At 36.5% G+C, this 17253-nt stretch overlaps 1 protein-coding gene across 18 annotated transcripts in view; it reads left to right on the top strand.

The window, feature by feature from the left end:
- The window catches only part of MACF1 (microtubule actin crosslinking factor 1), a gene marked incomplete at its 5' end in the record, with an annotated part of 350743 nt that overhangs the window by 286502 nt on the left and 46988 nt on the right, over positions 1–17253 (top strand). For all 18 annotated transcript variants that reach the window (XR_014023452.1, XR_014023453.1, XM_081305387.1 and 15 more), the window contains 8 exons: positions 5048–5209; positions 5409–5579; positions 6372–6538; positions 10967–11126; positions 11472–11798; positions 12814–12898; positions 13417–13658; positions 14298–14504. Coding sequence is in view for 16 of the 18 variants with exons in the window: in XM_081305387.1 (XP_081161513.1) it covers positions 5048–5209; positions 5409–5579; positions 6372–6538; positions 10967–11126; positions 11472–11798; positions 12814–12898; positions 13417–13658; positions 14298–14504 (1521 nt within the window). The remainder of the gene's footprint in view (positions 1–5047; positions 5210–5408; positions 5580–6371; positions 6539–10966; positions 11127–11471; positions 11799–12813; positions 12899–13416; positions 13659–14297; positions 14505–17253) is intronic.

The raw sequence follows: 17253 nt of genomic DNA, 5'->3' as shown, positions 1-17253 counted from the left end.
CAACTAGGTAATACTCTGTCTCTAAATATAAAGTACGAAAGGGCTAGGGCTGGGGCTCAATGGTTAAGTGCCCTGGGTTCAATCCCAGGTACCAAATAAATAGATGTATTGTGTTCACCTGCAACTAAAAAAATTTAAAAAGAAGTTGGGCGCAGTGGCATATACCTTTAATCACAGCACTTGGGAGGCTGAGGCAGGAGGATTTCAAGTTCAAAGCCAGCCGCAGCAAAAGCAAGGTGTTAAGCAACTCAGCGAGATCCTGTCTCTAAATATAATACAAAATAGGGCTAGGGATGTTCAGTGGTTAACTGCCCTTGAGTTCAATCCCCAGTACTCCCCCCACCAAAAAAAAAAAAAATTAAAAAGGAAATGATAGCTTTCCTACAAGATTGTCCATTTTTGAAGAACAGTTATTTCCTGGAATATGTGGAAGCAAGCAGATGTCTACATCTGTGCACAGAAAAAGACAGATCTAAGCCTGAGTCCCAGCCAAGAATGTTAGCCAGTAAGAATAAAGAGTGGCTATTTTAAAAATATTTATTGAAACAGATTTTTAGAGTTAACCAAAGTATAGGATTTTCTAAATTGATGAAATATTTTAAAAAGTTTTATGAGAGATTTATGAATTTTATTTCTTCATTTTTAGAGGGTTGTTAGAGGCAATTGAACCTGTCATTTCTAAGCACACTTAGAACACAATAAGTGATCAAGCCTGTAATGTGATTTAGAGTGATCCTCTTTGTACATGTTATGTATAAATGTACACATTTATACCTGGTTAAAAATATAGAGATGGGGCTGGGATAGTGGCTCAGCGGTAGAGCACTCACCTAGCGTGCACAGGACCCTGGGTTCGATCCTCAGCACCACATAAAAATAAATGAATGGGGGCTGGGGATGTGGCTCAAGCGGTAGCGCGCTCGCCTGGCATGCGTGCGGCCCGGTTCCGGTTCGATCCTCAGCACCACATACCAACAAAGATGTTGTGTCCGCCGAGAACTAAAAAATAAATATTGAAATTCTCTCTCTTAAAAAAAAAAAAAAAAAAAATAGAGACTTTTTAAAAGTCAATAACAACAGTTTGGTAGAGAAGCATAATGCTAAAACTTGTTTGCCATTTCTGTAGTGGGAACTGAGGCCCACTAAGCACAAACTGTGAGTCAGTGGTTCAATGAAAAGGAAAAAAAAAAAAAAACTTTTGTATAAAGTAGAGATTCTTTACAATTAAAATTTGTCAAGGAATCTTTTTAAGTGAAAATTGGGAAGCAACACAATCTCAGTTTGGTGTTTGAATGCTCACCTGATTGTCAGAAACTTGATGGGTTTGTTTGCTTTTCCTAACAACAGTTTCTATAATTAATTCATTCATGGAATAAATATTTATTGAGAACCTACTCTGTGCCAGATACTGGGTTCCCTCTCTGAACAGAATTAGCATGGTATCTGCCCTTGTGGAACCTATACTAGAGTGGGGGAGGCGGTGTCAAGCAAAAAATGACTCATCTAAATATACAGTTACAAACTATGATCACGCTTTTTATTTAAAGATATTAGTAGATTTGAAGGTAATTTGATAGAGTCAAGAAATATTTTGGAAGTAGCCAACAAGACCTGATAATGACTTTTTTGTTGGGTGTGAGGGAGAGGGAATCAAGGATGACTTGTACAACCAAGTGGATGAGGACAATAGTTAATTGTTGATTTAGAGAAAAACAAATTTTTTAGGTAACAGAAAAGTAGGAGATACTGATTCATTTTGGAAGTTAGGTTCAAGATGGCTATGAATCATTTGTATATAAATAATAAGAAAACAGTTGGATATTTAGATTTGAAAGATGAGAGATAATGGAGAATCATAAGCATTTTGCAGGACTAATATTTAAAGCCATGAGAATGGACGGAATTGCCCAGTAAGAATATGGAAAAAAAGAGGTCCTAGAATTGACATTTTCCCCTCATCCCCACCTCCAAGTACTCTTAACTTTAGAGGTCTAGAAGAAAAAGAGGAGAACAAAGGACATTAAAAAAAAAATAATGATCAATCAGGATGAAACTGGAATGATGTGATTATCACCAAAGATAAAAGTATTCTAAGAAGTTCTTTGGGAAATTTTTTATTTTATGTCCCAGTTGCATCTTACAACAATTTATAAGTGTGCAGCTCTGGAAAATGTCTGCCAGTGTTGCTTATTTAATAATATGGCATGGTCCCATTTCACTGAACTGTGAAATACTAAGGAGTAGAAATTTTAATGCATCTAATAGCACAAGTTCTGCAAAACAGTTTTAATTAGGAGTTGAGAGAAGAAAACAAGTGTTTTTAGATTTACTTTATTTAATATTATTTGCTTGGGTTCAAAATAAATACCTTGATAATACTTTTTTTTTTTTAAAGAGAGAGTGAGAGAGGGAGAGAGAGAGAATTTTAATATTTATTTTTCAGTTATCAGCGGACACAACATCTTTGTATGTGGTGCTGAGGATCGAACCCGGGCCGCACGCACGCCAGGCGATTGTGCTACCGCTTGAGCCACATCCCCAGCCCTCGATAATACTTATTTAGAGATACTTTCCTATGTTTTTCAACTTCTGCAAAATGATGGAGACAAATGCCCATTGTCCCTGTCAACTTAATCAATAAAGTGGAGATCAGAAACAAAGGAATATCTAATCCTTTATAGAAAATGTTTGTAAACAAAACCAAATTTTAAAAGAGTTAGTTGTATTTTATGAAGAGATTATTAAGCTTTAAATATATTTTCTGTATCATGTTCACTGTCCAATAGAACTTCTGCCTAGATAGAGATGTTCTCTATTCATGACCATATACAATAAATAGGCACTAGCCACATGTAGCTGTTGACCACATGAAATGTGGCTAGGAATGGAATTTTTATTTAAATTTAACTTGAAATAGCTACTTGTAGCTGCTGGCTCCAATGTTAGATAGCACAGAAGGAATATAAATGCCACCTATAGTATAAGACAGAATTTGATTATTGGGTAAAAAGGGATCTTCCCTTTGTACCTCTGGTGCTCTTCTTTGCCACCATCACCACCATTGCTGTATTGCACCAAAGTTACTTTAAATGTGGGAGACACACACACACACACACACACACCCGCCGGCTTCTGCTTATTTATCTTCAATGATAACATCTTTAATGTTACAAAGAGGAATTATAGCACTTGCATTTCCTGAGAATCATGTTGTTGGAGAAAGTTATTTAGCTAAACTGCCATGGGGTGTTGCCTAATAAAATATGGTTTAATCAAATTATAATACAAAATGAAGTGCACTGATAATTACCTTTGTAACCTTTTCTTTTCAGTGTTCCGCTGGGGCTTTCCCTTTCTACTGACTCACTTATCCAACTATAGACCATTCTTCCTGGAATCAGATTCCTAATCCTAGTGTGATCTGTGGTCGCTCATGTAGTCCAAAATTAATTTTACCCAAACTTATAATTTTCTTTTGTCTTCTGTTTTCTCTCATCCTCTGGTCTTAATTGACCCACCTGTCTCACTAAAACTGAAGGGACTTTTTACGGAAGACCAGAAAGGAAGCCACTGTAATCCCAGCTATTTGGGAAACTGAGGCAGGAGGATTACAAATTCAGGGCCAGACTGGGCAATTTAGAGAGACCCTGTCTCAAAATAAAATTAAAAGGGCTGGGGGTATGGTTCAGTGACCAAATACTTGCCAAGCCTCTGGCAAGGCCCTGAGTTCAGTACTGCAAAAAATAAAAATGAAACTAAATCCAGGCTACTGGAATAAGGCTGGTTTTATCCTTTTGTAAAAGCTGAGAGAAATTTGATTTTAGAGACAAAATATTTTTCCTTTCCTTATGATCAAAAGTACTGTTTTCTTCTGATTCTTTTTGATTCCTTTTAGAAATATCTGAGTTGTAATAGAGCTTTGACTGTAGTAGGGAAAAATATGCACACTACTTATTACACTTGTTAAAATTGTTTTACAAGTCTGTTGTTTCAGGATGAACATGGTACACAGTCTCGTCTTTTAAAAAAGTATTCTCTCTTTTTTTTTTTTGGTTGGGGGGTGGTGCTAGGGATTGAACCCAGGGCCTTGTGCATGTGAGGCAAACGTTGTACCAATTGAGCTATATCCCCAGCCCCTAAGAAAGTGGGAATTCTTTGAAAAGTATTCTTTGTTCCTCAGAATGTGTGTCTGAAATTGTTAAGGATGTCTCCCAATATTAAGGGGCCATTTTCCTTTGTAATCAGAGTACCCTTTCAAGATTATTGACTGTGTGTGGTCTGTGGCCTTGGAACAGAATGAAGTTAACTGCCAACAGGGGGATTAAACCACGAGGTTGGCATTTTTCCGAAGTGTTAGTATGTTTTGACTAATTGAGTTATTCTTACTAGTCAGAGAAGAGCGGTCAGTTGAATCTATTCTCCAAGATATTTTTCATCTTAAATACTTGTTATTTAGTATCATTTTTTCCTTTTAAGATTTATATACATTGCACTTATTATATAATATTTGAGGCTGATGCTTCTCTATTCCCTCTAGCTTTTTCATTAAAAGTTCAGCAAAAATTAAAAAGAAGAAAGCAAACCAGGAGTAATTGGGTTAAAGACCTAAGTAGTACCTTAGCTCTGTAATTATATGTCAATGAGAGCATATATTGAAATATGAAACCACATATTTCTTTGATACTTATGTAGATAGCTAGCTTGCTTGCTTTTTTTCCTAGTTCCTTCTACACTAAATCATAAATTTCTCAAGAATATGCAGTTGCAACCAGGCACAGTGGTGCACGTCTATAATCCCAGCGGCTCATGAGGCTGAGGCAGGAGAATCACAGATTCAAAGCCAGCCTCAGCAATTTAGCGAGGCCCTAAGCAACTCAGTGAGTCTCTAAATTTAAAAAAAATAAAAAGGACTGGGGATATGGCTCAGTGGTTAAGCACTCCTTGGGTTCAATCCCTGGTACCAAAAAAAAAAAAAAAAAAAAAAAATACCCTGTTCCTCTATGGGGTCTAATAGCCTTTAAATATTCTTTGGTTTGCAATTATCCAGATGTTTCAGAAAGAACAAGTGGATCCTCTTCAGTTGAAATTGCAGCAGGTTAATGGACTTGGCCAGGGACTCATTCAGAGTGCAGGAAAAAACTGTGATGTACAGGGTTTAGAACATGACATGGAAGAGATCAATGCTCGATGGAATACACTGAATAAAAAGGTGAGTGGCAAAGGGGTAGGTAACAATTGTTCTGGGACCAGAAGGCATAGAAGAGAAACATCTACATCTAAAGTTTCTCTGGAACCTGATTGCAAGTAAATATTTAACCATTGCAATCTATAGATACTAAAAGGGATCAATAGTAATTTAAAAAACACTCTTTCCTTTCTCATAATGAGCCTCTGTGACTATAACACAGGTTGCACAAAGAATTGCACAACTACAGGAGGCTTTGTTGCATTGTGGGAAGTTTCAAGATGCCTTGGAGCCATTGCTCAGCTGGTTGGCAGACACTGAGGAGCTCATAGCCAATCAGAAACCTCCATCTGCTGAGTATAAAGTGGTGAAAGCACAGATTCAAGAACAGAAGGTGAGTGAGAATGTTGGGACAGTGAACTGAAACAGCCTTAGGGAGTGGCAGACAACACATTTGCTTTTAGTTTAAAGAACAAGTCAATTCTAGTAGAATCTTAACCTACTTTGTGTCATCCTGAAAAGAAGCAGGAATTCATTTTTATCATGTTACTCTAACCTGCTAGTTTGCTATGGCAGATGTTAGACTAAACAAGTTTACTTGTTCATTTTTTTTTTTTATTTCAATGTTTCATTCACAGCTTTATGTTAAGTTTTTGTTTCAGGATCAGCAATATTAATATTCTAAGTAAAATTACACATCATATACAGAGTTTTAATTTCTTTTTCAGTGCATTTTTCCTTTATCCCAAAGGAAATTTTCCTTCCTTTTATTTTTCCAGTTTTACTTGAGGTACAGTTGACAAAATAAAAATACATGTATTTACAACTTATGATGTTTTGATATATGTATATATTGTGAAATAATTCCCTTGATCAAGCTAACACATCCCTCACCTCACATACTCACCATTTTTCAGTGCACTTTTTTCTTGGTCCAGAGGAACTCCCCTGTTAATGACATAAGGGCAGTCATAGATCCATTTAAACGCTGTAAGTGTATAAAAAGTTTGGGTGGTAGTGGTAGAAACTATGCTGTATCTCATGTTTTTGCCTCAAGGGTGGGAAAAACTTGTGTTATCGACATAAGCTTGGGATTTAGGACAGTAGGGTTGTTTTGTATTTTCATCCTACTTGAAACTTGAAACTGAGCAGGTGTTGTTGCTTTTCATTTTCTTTAAACTTATAGTTGCTCCAAAGACTCCTAGATGACAGAAAGGCCACGGTAGACATGCTTCAGGCAGAAGGAGGCAGAATAGCCCAGTCAGCTGAGGTGGCTGATAGAGAGAAAATCACTGGGCAGTTGGGGAGTCTTGAAAGTAGATGGACTGAACTACTCAGCAAGGCAGCCGCCAGGTAAGGCCAAAGGAGTTTTAAAAGAATGGGTCAGGGGTCTGTTTTGTCCTTTGTTTGTCTTACTGTCACTGATGTGCTTTAAGAGGTCCTGGGTGATTCATATAGAGCTTTGGAAGGTGTTTTAGAGATGATCCTCATAACCAGAATCACTCTGAGAAAATGAGCTTCAGCTACTTATGAGTTTCTGAGAACTGGAAGATTCACTGATCTATGTAGTGGTTCTGCTGCACAATAGTTGTGGTTCCAAAGGACAGACACAGACTTCTGCAATCCAGCCAAGTTATTTTCTCTGAGTTTTTGAAACAGATTTTTCTTCCTTCATGTTTATAAATAATGTTTTTGCTATTTGGAATTGAAATTTGTCATGCTGCTTTTCTGTTAGCTTATCTTGATTTTAGATGTCTTTGCCTCTAGGAGCTAGTCTGTGATTCTGATAAGAATATGGCCATTCGAGAAATGTATGGATATTCTTTACTCATTTGCCAAAAGACCGAAAGTGTACTTTCTCCCTCCAAGGAAGTAGTTCTCTTTCCATAACTAACCGTCATGTCTCTTAAGCTTAATAAATCACATGGATGTCTTTACTTTTAGCTTATACGATCCAAAGTCTTAATAAATGCCAGATTATCAGATATCAGTAAGAATAGTAGAGCTTATAGTTTTCTAGGTAGATACTGGCAATCTTCAAAGGACTACCTCATTAGTATATTTCTTCTACCTGCCTATGACTTGGCTTATTTATCATCTGAATTGCAAAGTACAGCTTGCCCATTTTAGTGAGAAAAATAAAATAGAAAGAATTTAACTTATTTCCAGATTTACATTGCTTTTTTTTTTCCTTTATTTCTGTCCATTTCCATTAATGGTTTCCTGGGCCTAAAAACATCAATCCTGCCATGTAAAATGGTGCATGTCTGTAATCCCCGCAGCTCGGGAGGCTGAGGCAGGAGGATCCTGAGTTCAAAGCCACCTCAACAAAAAGAGAGGCACTAAGCAACTCAGTGAGACCATGTCTTTAAATAAAATTCAAAATAAAGCTGGGGATGTGGTTCAATGGTTGAGTGTCCCTGAGTTCAATTCCCGGTACCAACAAAAACAATCCTTTTAGCCTTCTTTTATGCCCCATATGTACCAGGTTGCTGAATTCTGTCCTTTTTACTTCTACAATGTCTTTCCTTTCATCTGTTTGTCTAATTCTCACTCACCTACCTTAGTTCATGATTCATGAGCTGTCATTTTGGGTTGTTAAGGTAGCTTTCTAGCTAATCACTCTTCTACTTATCCTCAGGCCTTTTTCTCTTCTCATCTCCCAGCTGCAGGTATATTTTTTCAAGTACATGTTTGATCATATCTCAGACATTTAAATACTCCCTGTTTCCTATAACATAAAATCTAAACTATTTCACTCAACATTCAAAGCCTTCTATTTGACCCTAACTACCTTAAATTTCACTATTATTCTCACTATTGGTAAAATGTATTTTGTTCTTTAACATCTTCTTTCAGTTTTCTACTCCTGTCATTTCTGTTGTTGTTACATTCTATATGAAATGCTTTTGTCCCTTTCCCCTTCCATGAAACCCTTTGTTTTTTGTTTTTTAGGTCCTGGTGATTAAACTTAGAGGCAGTCTACCGCTGAGCCACATTCCCAGCCCTTTTTAAGTTTTATTTTGAGACGGGTCTTACTAAATTGCTAAAACTGGCTTTGAACTCATAATCCTGCTCCAGCTTCCCAGTCACTGGGATTACAGGCATGAGCCACCATGCCTGGCCCCCAGGCTTTTTTATTTTTTATTTGAGACAGCATCTCCCTAAATTACTGAAACTGACCTCAAACTTGCAATCCTCCTCTATCAGCCTCCTGTGTAGCTGGGATTACAGGTGTTGGCCACCAGGCCCAACAACTCTACCTCTTAGCTGCCATAACTATATTTGTACCTTGCATTGTGGCCATTCATTTTATGTTTTTATTTTCATGGTCCATAAGTTCCTTAATGTCATGATTTTCTTCTTTGGTTCTCTCATTCTACTCTACTTGCCTCCATCCTACTGGCCTAATACAGTTTCTGGGCCAGTATAAAGATAAGTAACAATAATAGTTTCATTTGTTATAGTCATTCTAAAGTCTTTTATCTGAATTCTTTAAGTTTGGATATTTGATGCTTCTAAATTATTTTATCAACTTTCTTAATGCCCCAAGTTTTATTATATTGACTTCTTCAAACTTTAAGATTCCAAGATCAGAGATGAGTCAAAAAGATAGAAATTAGATAATATTCTTAAAATGAAATTCTAGTTTAATAATAATCTTTAAGATATATATTTCAGTTGCATTGATTCAAGATGTATTTTGAAGGTGAGGAAATGGATTTTTATAGGAAAGGGATTTCTGTAATACTTAATTTGTTATTTAAAAAATGGTAGTAGGCTGGGGTTCTGGCTCAGCAGTAGAGCACTAACCTAGCACATGTGATGCCCTGGGTTCGATCCTCAGTGCCACATAAAAATAAGCAAATAAAATAAAGGTACTGTGTCCAACTACAACTAAAAAATAAATTTAAAAAAAAAATGGTAGCATCTGCCAGGCTCGGTGGCACATGCCTGTAATCCCAGTGGCTTGGGAGGCTGAGACAATAGGATTGCGGCGAGTTCAGAGCCATCCTTAGCAATGGCAAGGCACTAAGCAACTCAGACCCTGTCTCTAAATAAAGTACAAAATAGGGCTGGGAATGTGCCTCAGTGGTTGAGAGCCCCTGGGTTAAATCCCTGGTACGGGGTGGGGGGGGGGGGAGCATCCAGAAATGTGTTTTTCTTTATATTCAAATATAATTGAAATGTAATTTCTTTATATTCAAATATAATTTCCAGATAACTAAAATGCTAATTCTTTTTATTTAAATCATTTCTCTCTTTTTTTAAATATTTTTAGTTGTAAATAGGAACAATGCCTTTATGTTGTTTATTTAGTTTTCTTGTGGTGTTGGGGATCAAACCCAGTGCCTCACACATGCTTTGCAAGCACTCTATCACTGAGCTACAACCCCAGCCCCCTAAATCATTTCTTATTAAAAATAAGTTTGTCAGAATGTAATCAGCATATGACTTGGCACAAAGCAGGTGTTGAGTAAAGTTAGCACATCATATAATTCCAGGCCTTTTCAAATGGCTTATTATTCAGTCTGCTCTTAGTAATTTAAAGTTAGGGCCTTTCATTATTAATCTGTGAGCTAATATAGTTCTGTGGTTGTTTTTTGTATCTCTTCCTGGTCAAGCTGCCTCCAACAGACTTTATTCCCCTCTGTAATTTGCTGCTTTTAATCTACAGTGTACTTGAAATCCAAACTTAGTATGATGTTATATTAAATAAGAGTTAAGATTCTAAGTAAACTATGGAGTCTTTTCAGTTCTTTTGCCTATTTCTGTTGACAAATTCAGCCAATCTAGGGTGTTTGTTATTGTTATTTTGCCTTAAGTCTGGATTAAAACTTATATTTTGGGCTTGGAATTGCCTGGTTGTATTTTTGGGAAATGGAGAGGGAGTTCTAGCTCAGAGAACTGTATTACCTTTGTTCTTAAGATACTCTCCTTAGCTCACACATGAAGGTACAGTGACAGAGATAGGAAGATTTTTTTGACCCCTTTAAACTTTATTTTGGCCATATTTAAGTGGAATCACATTACATTCCATTTTAGAAATGGAATGTGCATTGTACATAATAGTGGGTTCATTTTGATGTATTTACATGCATAGAATATAATTCACTGCATTTCAATCCCCAGTCTTTCACTTTCTTTACTTTTTTTAAAGAGAAAGGGAGAGAGAGAGAATTTTTAATATTTATTTTTCAGTCTTTTTCGGCGGACACAACATCTTTGTTGGTATGTGGTGCTGAGGATCGAACCCGGGCCGCACGCATGCCAGGCGAGCGCGCTACCACTTGAGCCACATCCCCAGCCCCCAGTCTTTCACTTTCCCTCCCTCCTTTCCTCCCCCCATTTCTCTTCCTCTGCTCTACTCCTAGTCTTCCTTCTGTTTGCATATTGTTTTTTTAGTTGGTGCTTTATAGATATACATAAAGTATACATTCCATCTCAATATGTGCCAAGGTGGTATAAGGATTTGATTCTAGTTCACATTCTATTGTTTCTACTTACTGGGTGACTAGACAAATCTTCCTTTAAACCTTCAAGGTCAGTTTTCTCTTTTATAAACTAGAATAATTATTCTGCCCACCTTACAAGGTTATAACAGGACCAGTAAAGGAATGCTGTGAAAACCTTTTATAAAGCAAAGTGCTACATAATGTGTATTCTGTTTATTATTGGTATTTAAACTGGTCTGATAACACTGTCCTTTAACTGAATTTAGTACCATTAAGTTATGATGTGACTTTCTGCCTGAGCAGCTTGTTCTATGTGTTTGTGTAGGCAAAACCAGCTGGAAGATATCCTGGTTCTGGCCAAACAATTCCATGAGACAGCTGAGCCTATTTCTGACTTCTTATCTGTCACAGAGAAAAAGCTTGCTAACTCGGAACCTGTTGGCACTCAGACTGCCAAAATTCAGCAGCAGATCATTCGTCACAAGGTAGGAAGGAGTTCTAAACAAAGTCACAAAACTGGAGAAAGAAATCCTAGAAATTAAAAGGAAAAAAAAAAAAAAACCTGCAGCATTCTAGAAGATGTATTTTACGGGGTTTTTATTTTCAGTTTTAATTTAAAATAAGGTCAAGTTTTTAACTTTTATCTTGGAAGTAAATGTAGAAATTGACTAACAAGCTACCATCAGAAAAATAGCTTTTTTTTTTTCCACTTTTTATATTATTTTCATCTCCAGTAGGTGAATTTTTAATTTAATTTATTATTTGTTGTTTTATGTTTGCTTTTCATTTATTTTGTTTCTTCTATTCATTTTTTCCATCTGGATTTCCAGGCTCTGGAGGAAGAAATAGAAAACCATGCAACAGATGTGCACCAGGCAGTCAAAATTGGGCAGTCTCTCTCCTCCCTGACATGTCTTGCAGAGCAGGGTGTGCTATCAGAAAAGCTAGACTCATTGCAGGCCCAGTACAGTGAGATTCAAGACTGGTGCTGTCGGAAAGCAGCCCTGCTTGAACAGGCACTGTCCAACGCTAGACTGTTCGGGGAGGATGAGGTGGAGGTGCTCAACTGGCTGGCTGAGGTTGAGGACAAGCTCAGTTCAGTGTTCGTAAAGGATTACAGACAGGATGTCCTGCAGAAACAGCATGCTGACCACCTGGTATTTGTGTTTTCCATTTATTGGTTATGTTATTGAGTTATTTTTTCATTTTTATTTGTGTTTTTTTTCTTTTTCTTTTCTTCATTCCAAACACTTCAACTTTATTTTTTACATAAGTGCATAGTTTATAGACTTGGTGCTGAGTACTAATCTTTTAGGATGGGTTCATAAAAATACTTAACTGAGTCAACAATTCTAGACGATGGTACAGGGTATAACTAGAACTCATCTCAACTACAGCTCATAACTTGTATCACTAGGTAATATATCATTGCGTTTCCATTTGAACAGATTTATGAAAGAAAATGAACTTTAGAAAACAACATATGCCCAAGATTCAGTCATATCCTTATAACTTTTAGAATATTTCTGGAATTGTATGCTCAAATTTCAGGGATTCTTTGTCATCTTAGTAGATACCTTTTCTAATTTATTTTTTATGAAATCTCTTTGGGGGTAGTAAAAATAGGCAAAGTAGTTTTTAAAATAATATTTTTTTGCTTACTTTGACAACTTCAGATATGGAAAATTCTTACAATTCTGATTTTCTGTATCTTTGTGTGTGTGTGTGTGTTGCTAGATCTCAAAACCAGATCATCGTGCATGCCAAGCAAGAGTCCTGATTTAAGTCAACCTGTTCTTTCTTTTCTTGAATGTTCTTACTCTTTATTTTGGACATAGTAGACTTTTTTTTTTTTTTTTTTTTTTTTTTTTTTTTTTTTTTTTGCTGAATTTTACTTCTATCTTTCTTGGGTTCGGATTTGGTACCAGTAGATTTGTAAAACTGATTCAATCCAAAAATCTCATCTAGCACAAAGATAAACTTGCCTATAAGTATCTAATTTAATGATTTTGAACAATCATTGGGGTAATCAAACATTTCAAAAAGGGAATTAAGTATCTAATATTGAACTAACCTGGTATTCATCTCTATAAATTTAGTCTCTTGAAGATCTCATATTTCTTTCCTTTGTTGTGCCATGGTTTTGAAATTAATAGTGTTTTTACCTTTCAGGCTTTAAATGAAGAAATTGTTAATAGGAAGAAGAATGTAGATCAAGCTATTAAAAATGGTCAGGCTCTACTAAAACAAACCACAGGTACTTTGAAAAGTGTATCTCTTAGCACCTCTCTTGTCTCAAAGACAGTCACTTATCCAGGGAAATAAATACTATGCATTAGCAACTTCTCTTTGTATGTTTGAGAAGTTTAGTATTCACTAACTGTATTACCATGTGCTCCAGAGCCTTATGACCTGTTTTCCTGTTTCTTGCTAAATTTGAAAACTACCAGACTTAGTTGTCTCCCATCTGATTGTAGATAATGATTCCCCCTCCCTCCAATATGTGAAATGCCAGCATTCACTGCAAGGTACTGGGAACATCTAGAAACATCTGCAGCTAAACTTAGATCCTAATCTCAGAAATGTTTTGTTTGTTTTTTTTTTAATATATCAAGTAGCAGGTTTATTTGCTACTTACCTTTAGTGTGGGATGGTAAATGAAATAGCTACCAAGGGAGAGAACATCTTTGAAATTTAAGCTCTAGTTTGAACTTGGGTGCTATAGAGACAGCTTTATTCTCTTAAATATGATTAACTGTGTGCTATTCTCCACAGGTGAAGAGGTGTTACTTATCCAGGAGAAACTAGATGGAATAAAGACCCGTTATGCAGACATCACAGTCACTAGCTCTAAGGCCCTTAGAACTTTAGAGCAAGCCCGGCAGCTGGCCACCAAATTCCAGTCTACGTATGATGAACTGACTGGTTGGCTGAGGGAAGTGGAGGAGGAGCTGGCAGCCAGTGGAGGACAGTCTCCCACAGGGGAACAGATACCCCAGTTTCAGCAAAGACAGAAGGTGAGCCCTCATTTCACACCAAAAAGGGAATAAGGCTTCATCTTTGTCATAATTCTGTTTTTTTACCTTTACTTCAAATCTAAACCAAAAATGTCTATCTGCATCCTCTCTTATTTACTCACCAACAGTGAGATCTGGCATAAAGACATACATAAGAGTCCTTGTGATCTGAAGTTTAATACTACTTCTTAGAAACTTTGCTTCATATGAAACATTTTTTAATTTACCTTCACAATTTGTTCTCTAAAGAGTGCTTCATGGTTCTCTTTGATTCTCCTGCAGGATCTAGTGCATTTTTAGATAAACAGAAATACTGTGTAGGAATTAGTTAAGTTAGATGCTCATGGTTAAAACATTATTTATCATGTCTATTCAGTGGGGAGAAAAAAGAGAGCACTGTTTGTCTTCCCCACAGACAATCTGGCTCAAGTCTTACAGACATTCTAAGTAAGCAACATCTAAACCTAAACTCGGGCTTCAGAATGATAGAAAGATTTGAAACAAGGGAAAAAAACTAACTGAAGGAAGGAGGTCAGTGCCGTGCTGGGGCGTGTGGTAGAGATAACACTTTCTACCCAGCACAGCTGCTAATGTGCTTTATTTAGCAATGTATGGCCTGAAATGTTTTTCCTTCCTTAGGAATTGAAGAAGGAGGTCATGGAGCACAGGTTGGTGTTGGACACAGTGAATGAGGTGAGCCGTGCGCTCTTAGAGCTGGTGCCCTGGAGAGCCAGAGAAGGCCTGGATAAACTTGTGTCTGATGCCAATGAGCAGTACAAACTGATCAGTGACACTATTGGACAAAGAGTAGATGAAATTGATGCTGCTATTCAGAGATCACAACAGGTAATGTTTATAATATCTCTGCATTAATATTTTAGGCAGTGGGAATAGGTGTATAAAAGTATACTGCTATGACCCACATAAGTTCAGGCTCAGGAATGAGATGAGATCAGGGTAAATATTATACAATAAACATATTTCAGTAATTGGAAACAGTTGGTAGAGAGGATGTGAGAGGGGATCACGATTTGACCTAAAACACCTGACCCCTTTAAGAAAAGAAGAACTCACAAAAAAGTCAGTCTCTGTAAGGCCTTTTCTTAAAAGTTGGGCCAGTGGTGATGGAAGTAGATTATATGTAGATCCAAATGGTCCAAATGTATAATAATCTTAGTTTGATATAATCAAGTGTCTTAACATTAAATGGAAGAGGAAAAGAAACCAGGAACTATAATTACTATCAAATATGCAAACCAAAATAGCAGAGCCATCCAAAATAGAACCCTCTCAGTAAACACAGGTGTCATATTTCCCTTGATCTTTTTTCCTTCGTGCTTTCTGGGAAAAGGTTATTTGCTATTTTTTGTAGCTGAATATACACCTACTAATGTGCCATAGCACAAAAAATAAGATAGCATGAGTTTATAGTAACAAGCAAATGTTTTCTGAACCACATATAGGTTCTGACTTTAAGCATATGTCTAATATCTTTAGGGTTAATTCTTATCTTAGCCAGGTGTTTCCATATGCCAACTTACTGGGTTTGGAAGAAATTAATTTTTCTCTTTTAATATAGGTTGAATGTCCCTAGTCCAAAATCCTTCAAAATCTGAAATTTTCTTAAGATTTTTTATATGAGAGTTACTCAACCAGTAAAGTTGTCTGCACAAATATTCCAAAAATTCAAAAAAACTCTGAAATCTCAAACACTTCTGGTCCCAACTATTTCTGATAAGAGATACTTAACCTGTATTAGCATAGGTTAGCAAAGTTGAAGAAGAGGAGATTAAAGATTGGAGGGCCCTCATGATCAACAGTCATGAAGATAATGTTCTTGATATTATATAGACACTTAAAGATTTGGTGTTCTTCATGCACCACAAATAGAGCATTAATCTCCAGGACATATAAAGAATTCAAAAAACTGGGCTGGGGTTGTGGCTCAAGTGGTAGAGTGCTCTCCTAGCACGTGTGAGGCACTGGGTTCCATCCTCAGCACCACATAAAAATAAAATAAAGATATTGTATCCACCTAAAACTTTTAAATAAATAAATAAAAGAATTTTTAAAACTGAACACCAAAAAAACCAAATAGCCCAATTAATAAATGGGCTGAGGAACTGATCAGACACATCACAGAAAAAGGAAATATGGTCAATCAACAAATATATGAAAAAAATGTTTAATTTCTTTAGCAATTAGAGAAATGCAAATCAAAACTCTCTAAATTTTATCTTACCCCAGTCAGAATGGCAGTTATCAAGAATACAAACAATAGGGCTGGGGTTGTGGCTCAAGTGGTAGAGTGCTTGCCTAGCATGTGTAAGGCACTGGGTTCATCCTTAGGACCATATAAAATAAAGATATTGTATCCACCTAAAACTAAAAAATAAATACTTAAAAAGAAAAAAAAATACAAACAAATGTTGGTGAGGATGTGGGAGGAAAGGTACACTCATACACTGCTGGTGAGAATGCAAATTGGTACAACCATTATAGAAAGTGCTATGGAGATTCTTCAGAAAACTTGGAATGGAACTACCACTTGCTTCCCAGCTATCTATCCCATTCCTTGATTTATACCCAAAGGACTTAAAATCAGCATATTAAAGTGATGCAGCCACATCAATATTTATAGCAGTTCAACTTACAATAGCTAAACTATGGAACCAACTGAGGTGCCCTTCAATAGATGAATGGATATAGAAAATATTGGGGGGGTGTGCACATGCACAATAGAATATTACTCAGCCTTAAAGAAGAATGACATTATGGCATTTGCTGGTAAATGGATGAAGTTAGAGAATATCATGCTAAGCAAAATAAGCCAATCCCAAAAAACCAAAGGCCAAATGTTTTCTCTGATATATGGATGATAATTCATAACAGTGGGGGGCAAAGGGGGGTCACTAGGGAAGAATAGAGTTACTTTAGGTAGAGGAAGTGAAGGGAGGGGAGGGGGTATAGGAGTAGGAAGGGTAGGAGAATGAGTCAGACATTATTCCCCTATGTTCATATATAACTATACAACCAGTGAGTTTCTACATTATATGCAACCAAAAGAATGAGAAATTATACTCCATCTATATATGATGTATCAAAGTGCATTTCTGTCATGTATAATTAATTAGAATAATTTTTTTAAAAAATTTTTAAAAAGAAATAGCTTTACGCCAGGTGCAGTGGTGCACGCCTGTAATCCCAGCAGCTCGGAAGGCTGAGACAGGAGGATCTTGAGTTCAAAGCCAGCCTCAGTCCTGAGCAACTTAGTGAGACTCTGTCTCTAAATAAAATACAAAATAGGGCTGGAGATGTGGCTCAGTGGTTGAGTGCCCCTGAGTTTAATCCCCAGTAACAAAAGAAAAAAAAATAGCTTTACTAAGGGAAAAAGAAAAGATATGGCATTCTTTTGGAGTTTTATACTTCTTCAGCTGGGCAAGTACTTCCAATCCAAGTTAACTTTATGGAGTTTTCTATTGCCATTTTAAGTTTATATTTAAATATCAAATATCTAACTGAAACTATTTAGCGTCCAGGTAGGAAAGAAGATTGGCAACCTCCTGAAAATATTCTGATAAGAAAAATATTTCTT

This window comes from Spermophilus citellus (genome assembly GCF_964194105.1).
Source record: "Spermophilus citellus genome assembly, chromosome: 9".
Lineage (NCBI taxonomy): Eukaryota > Metazoa > Chordata > Mammalia > Rodentia > Sciuridae > Spermophilus > Spermophilus citellus.
This window is presented reverse-complemented; position numbering and strand designations above follow the sequence as displayed.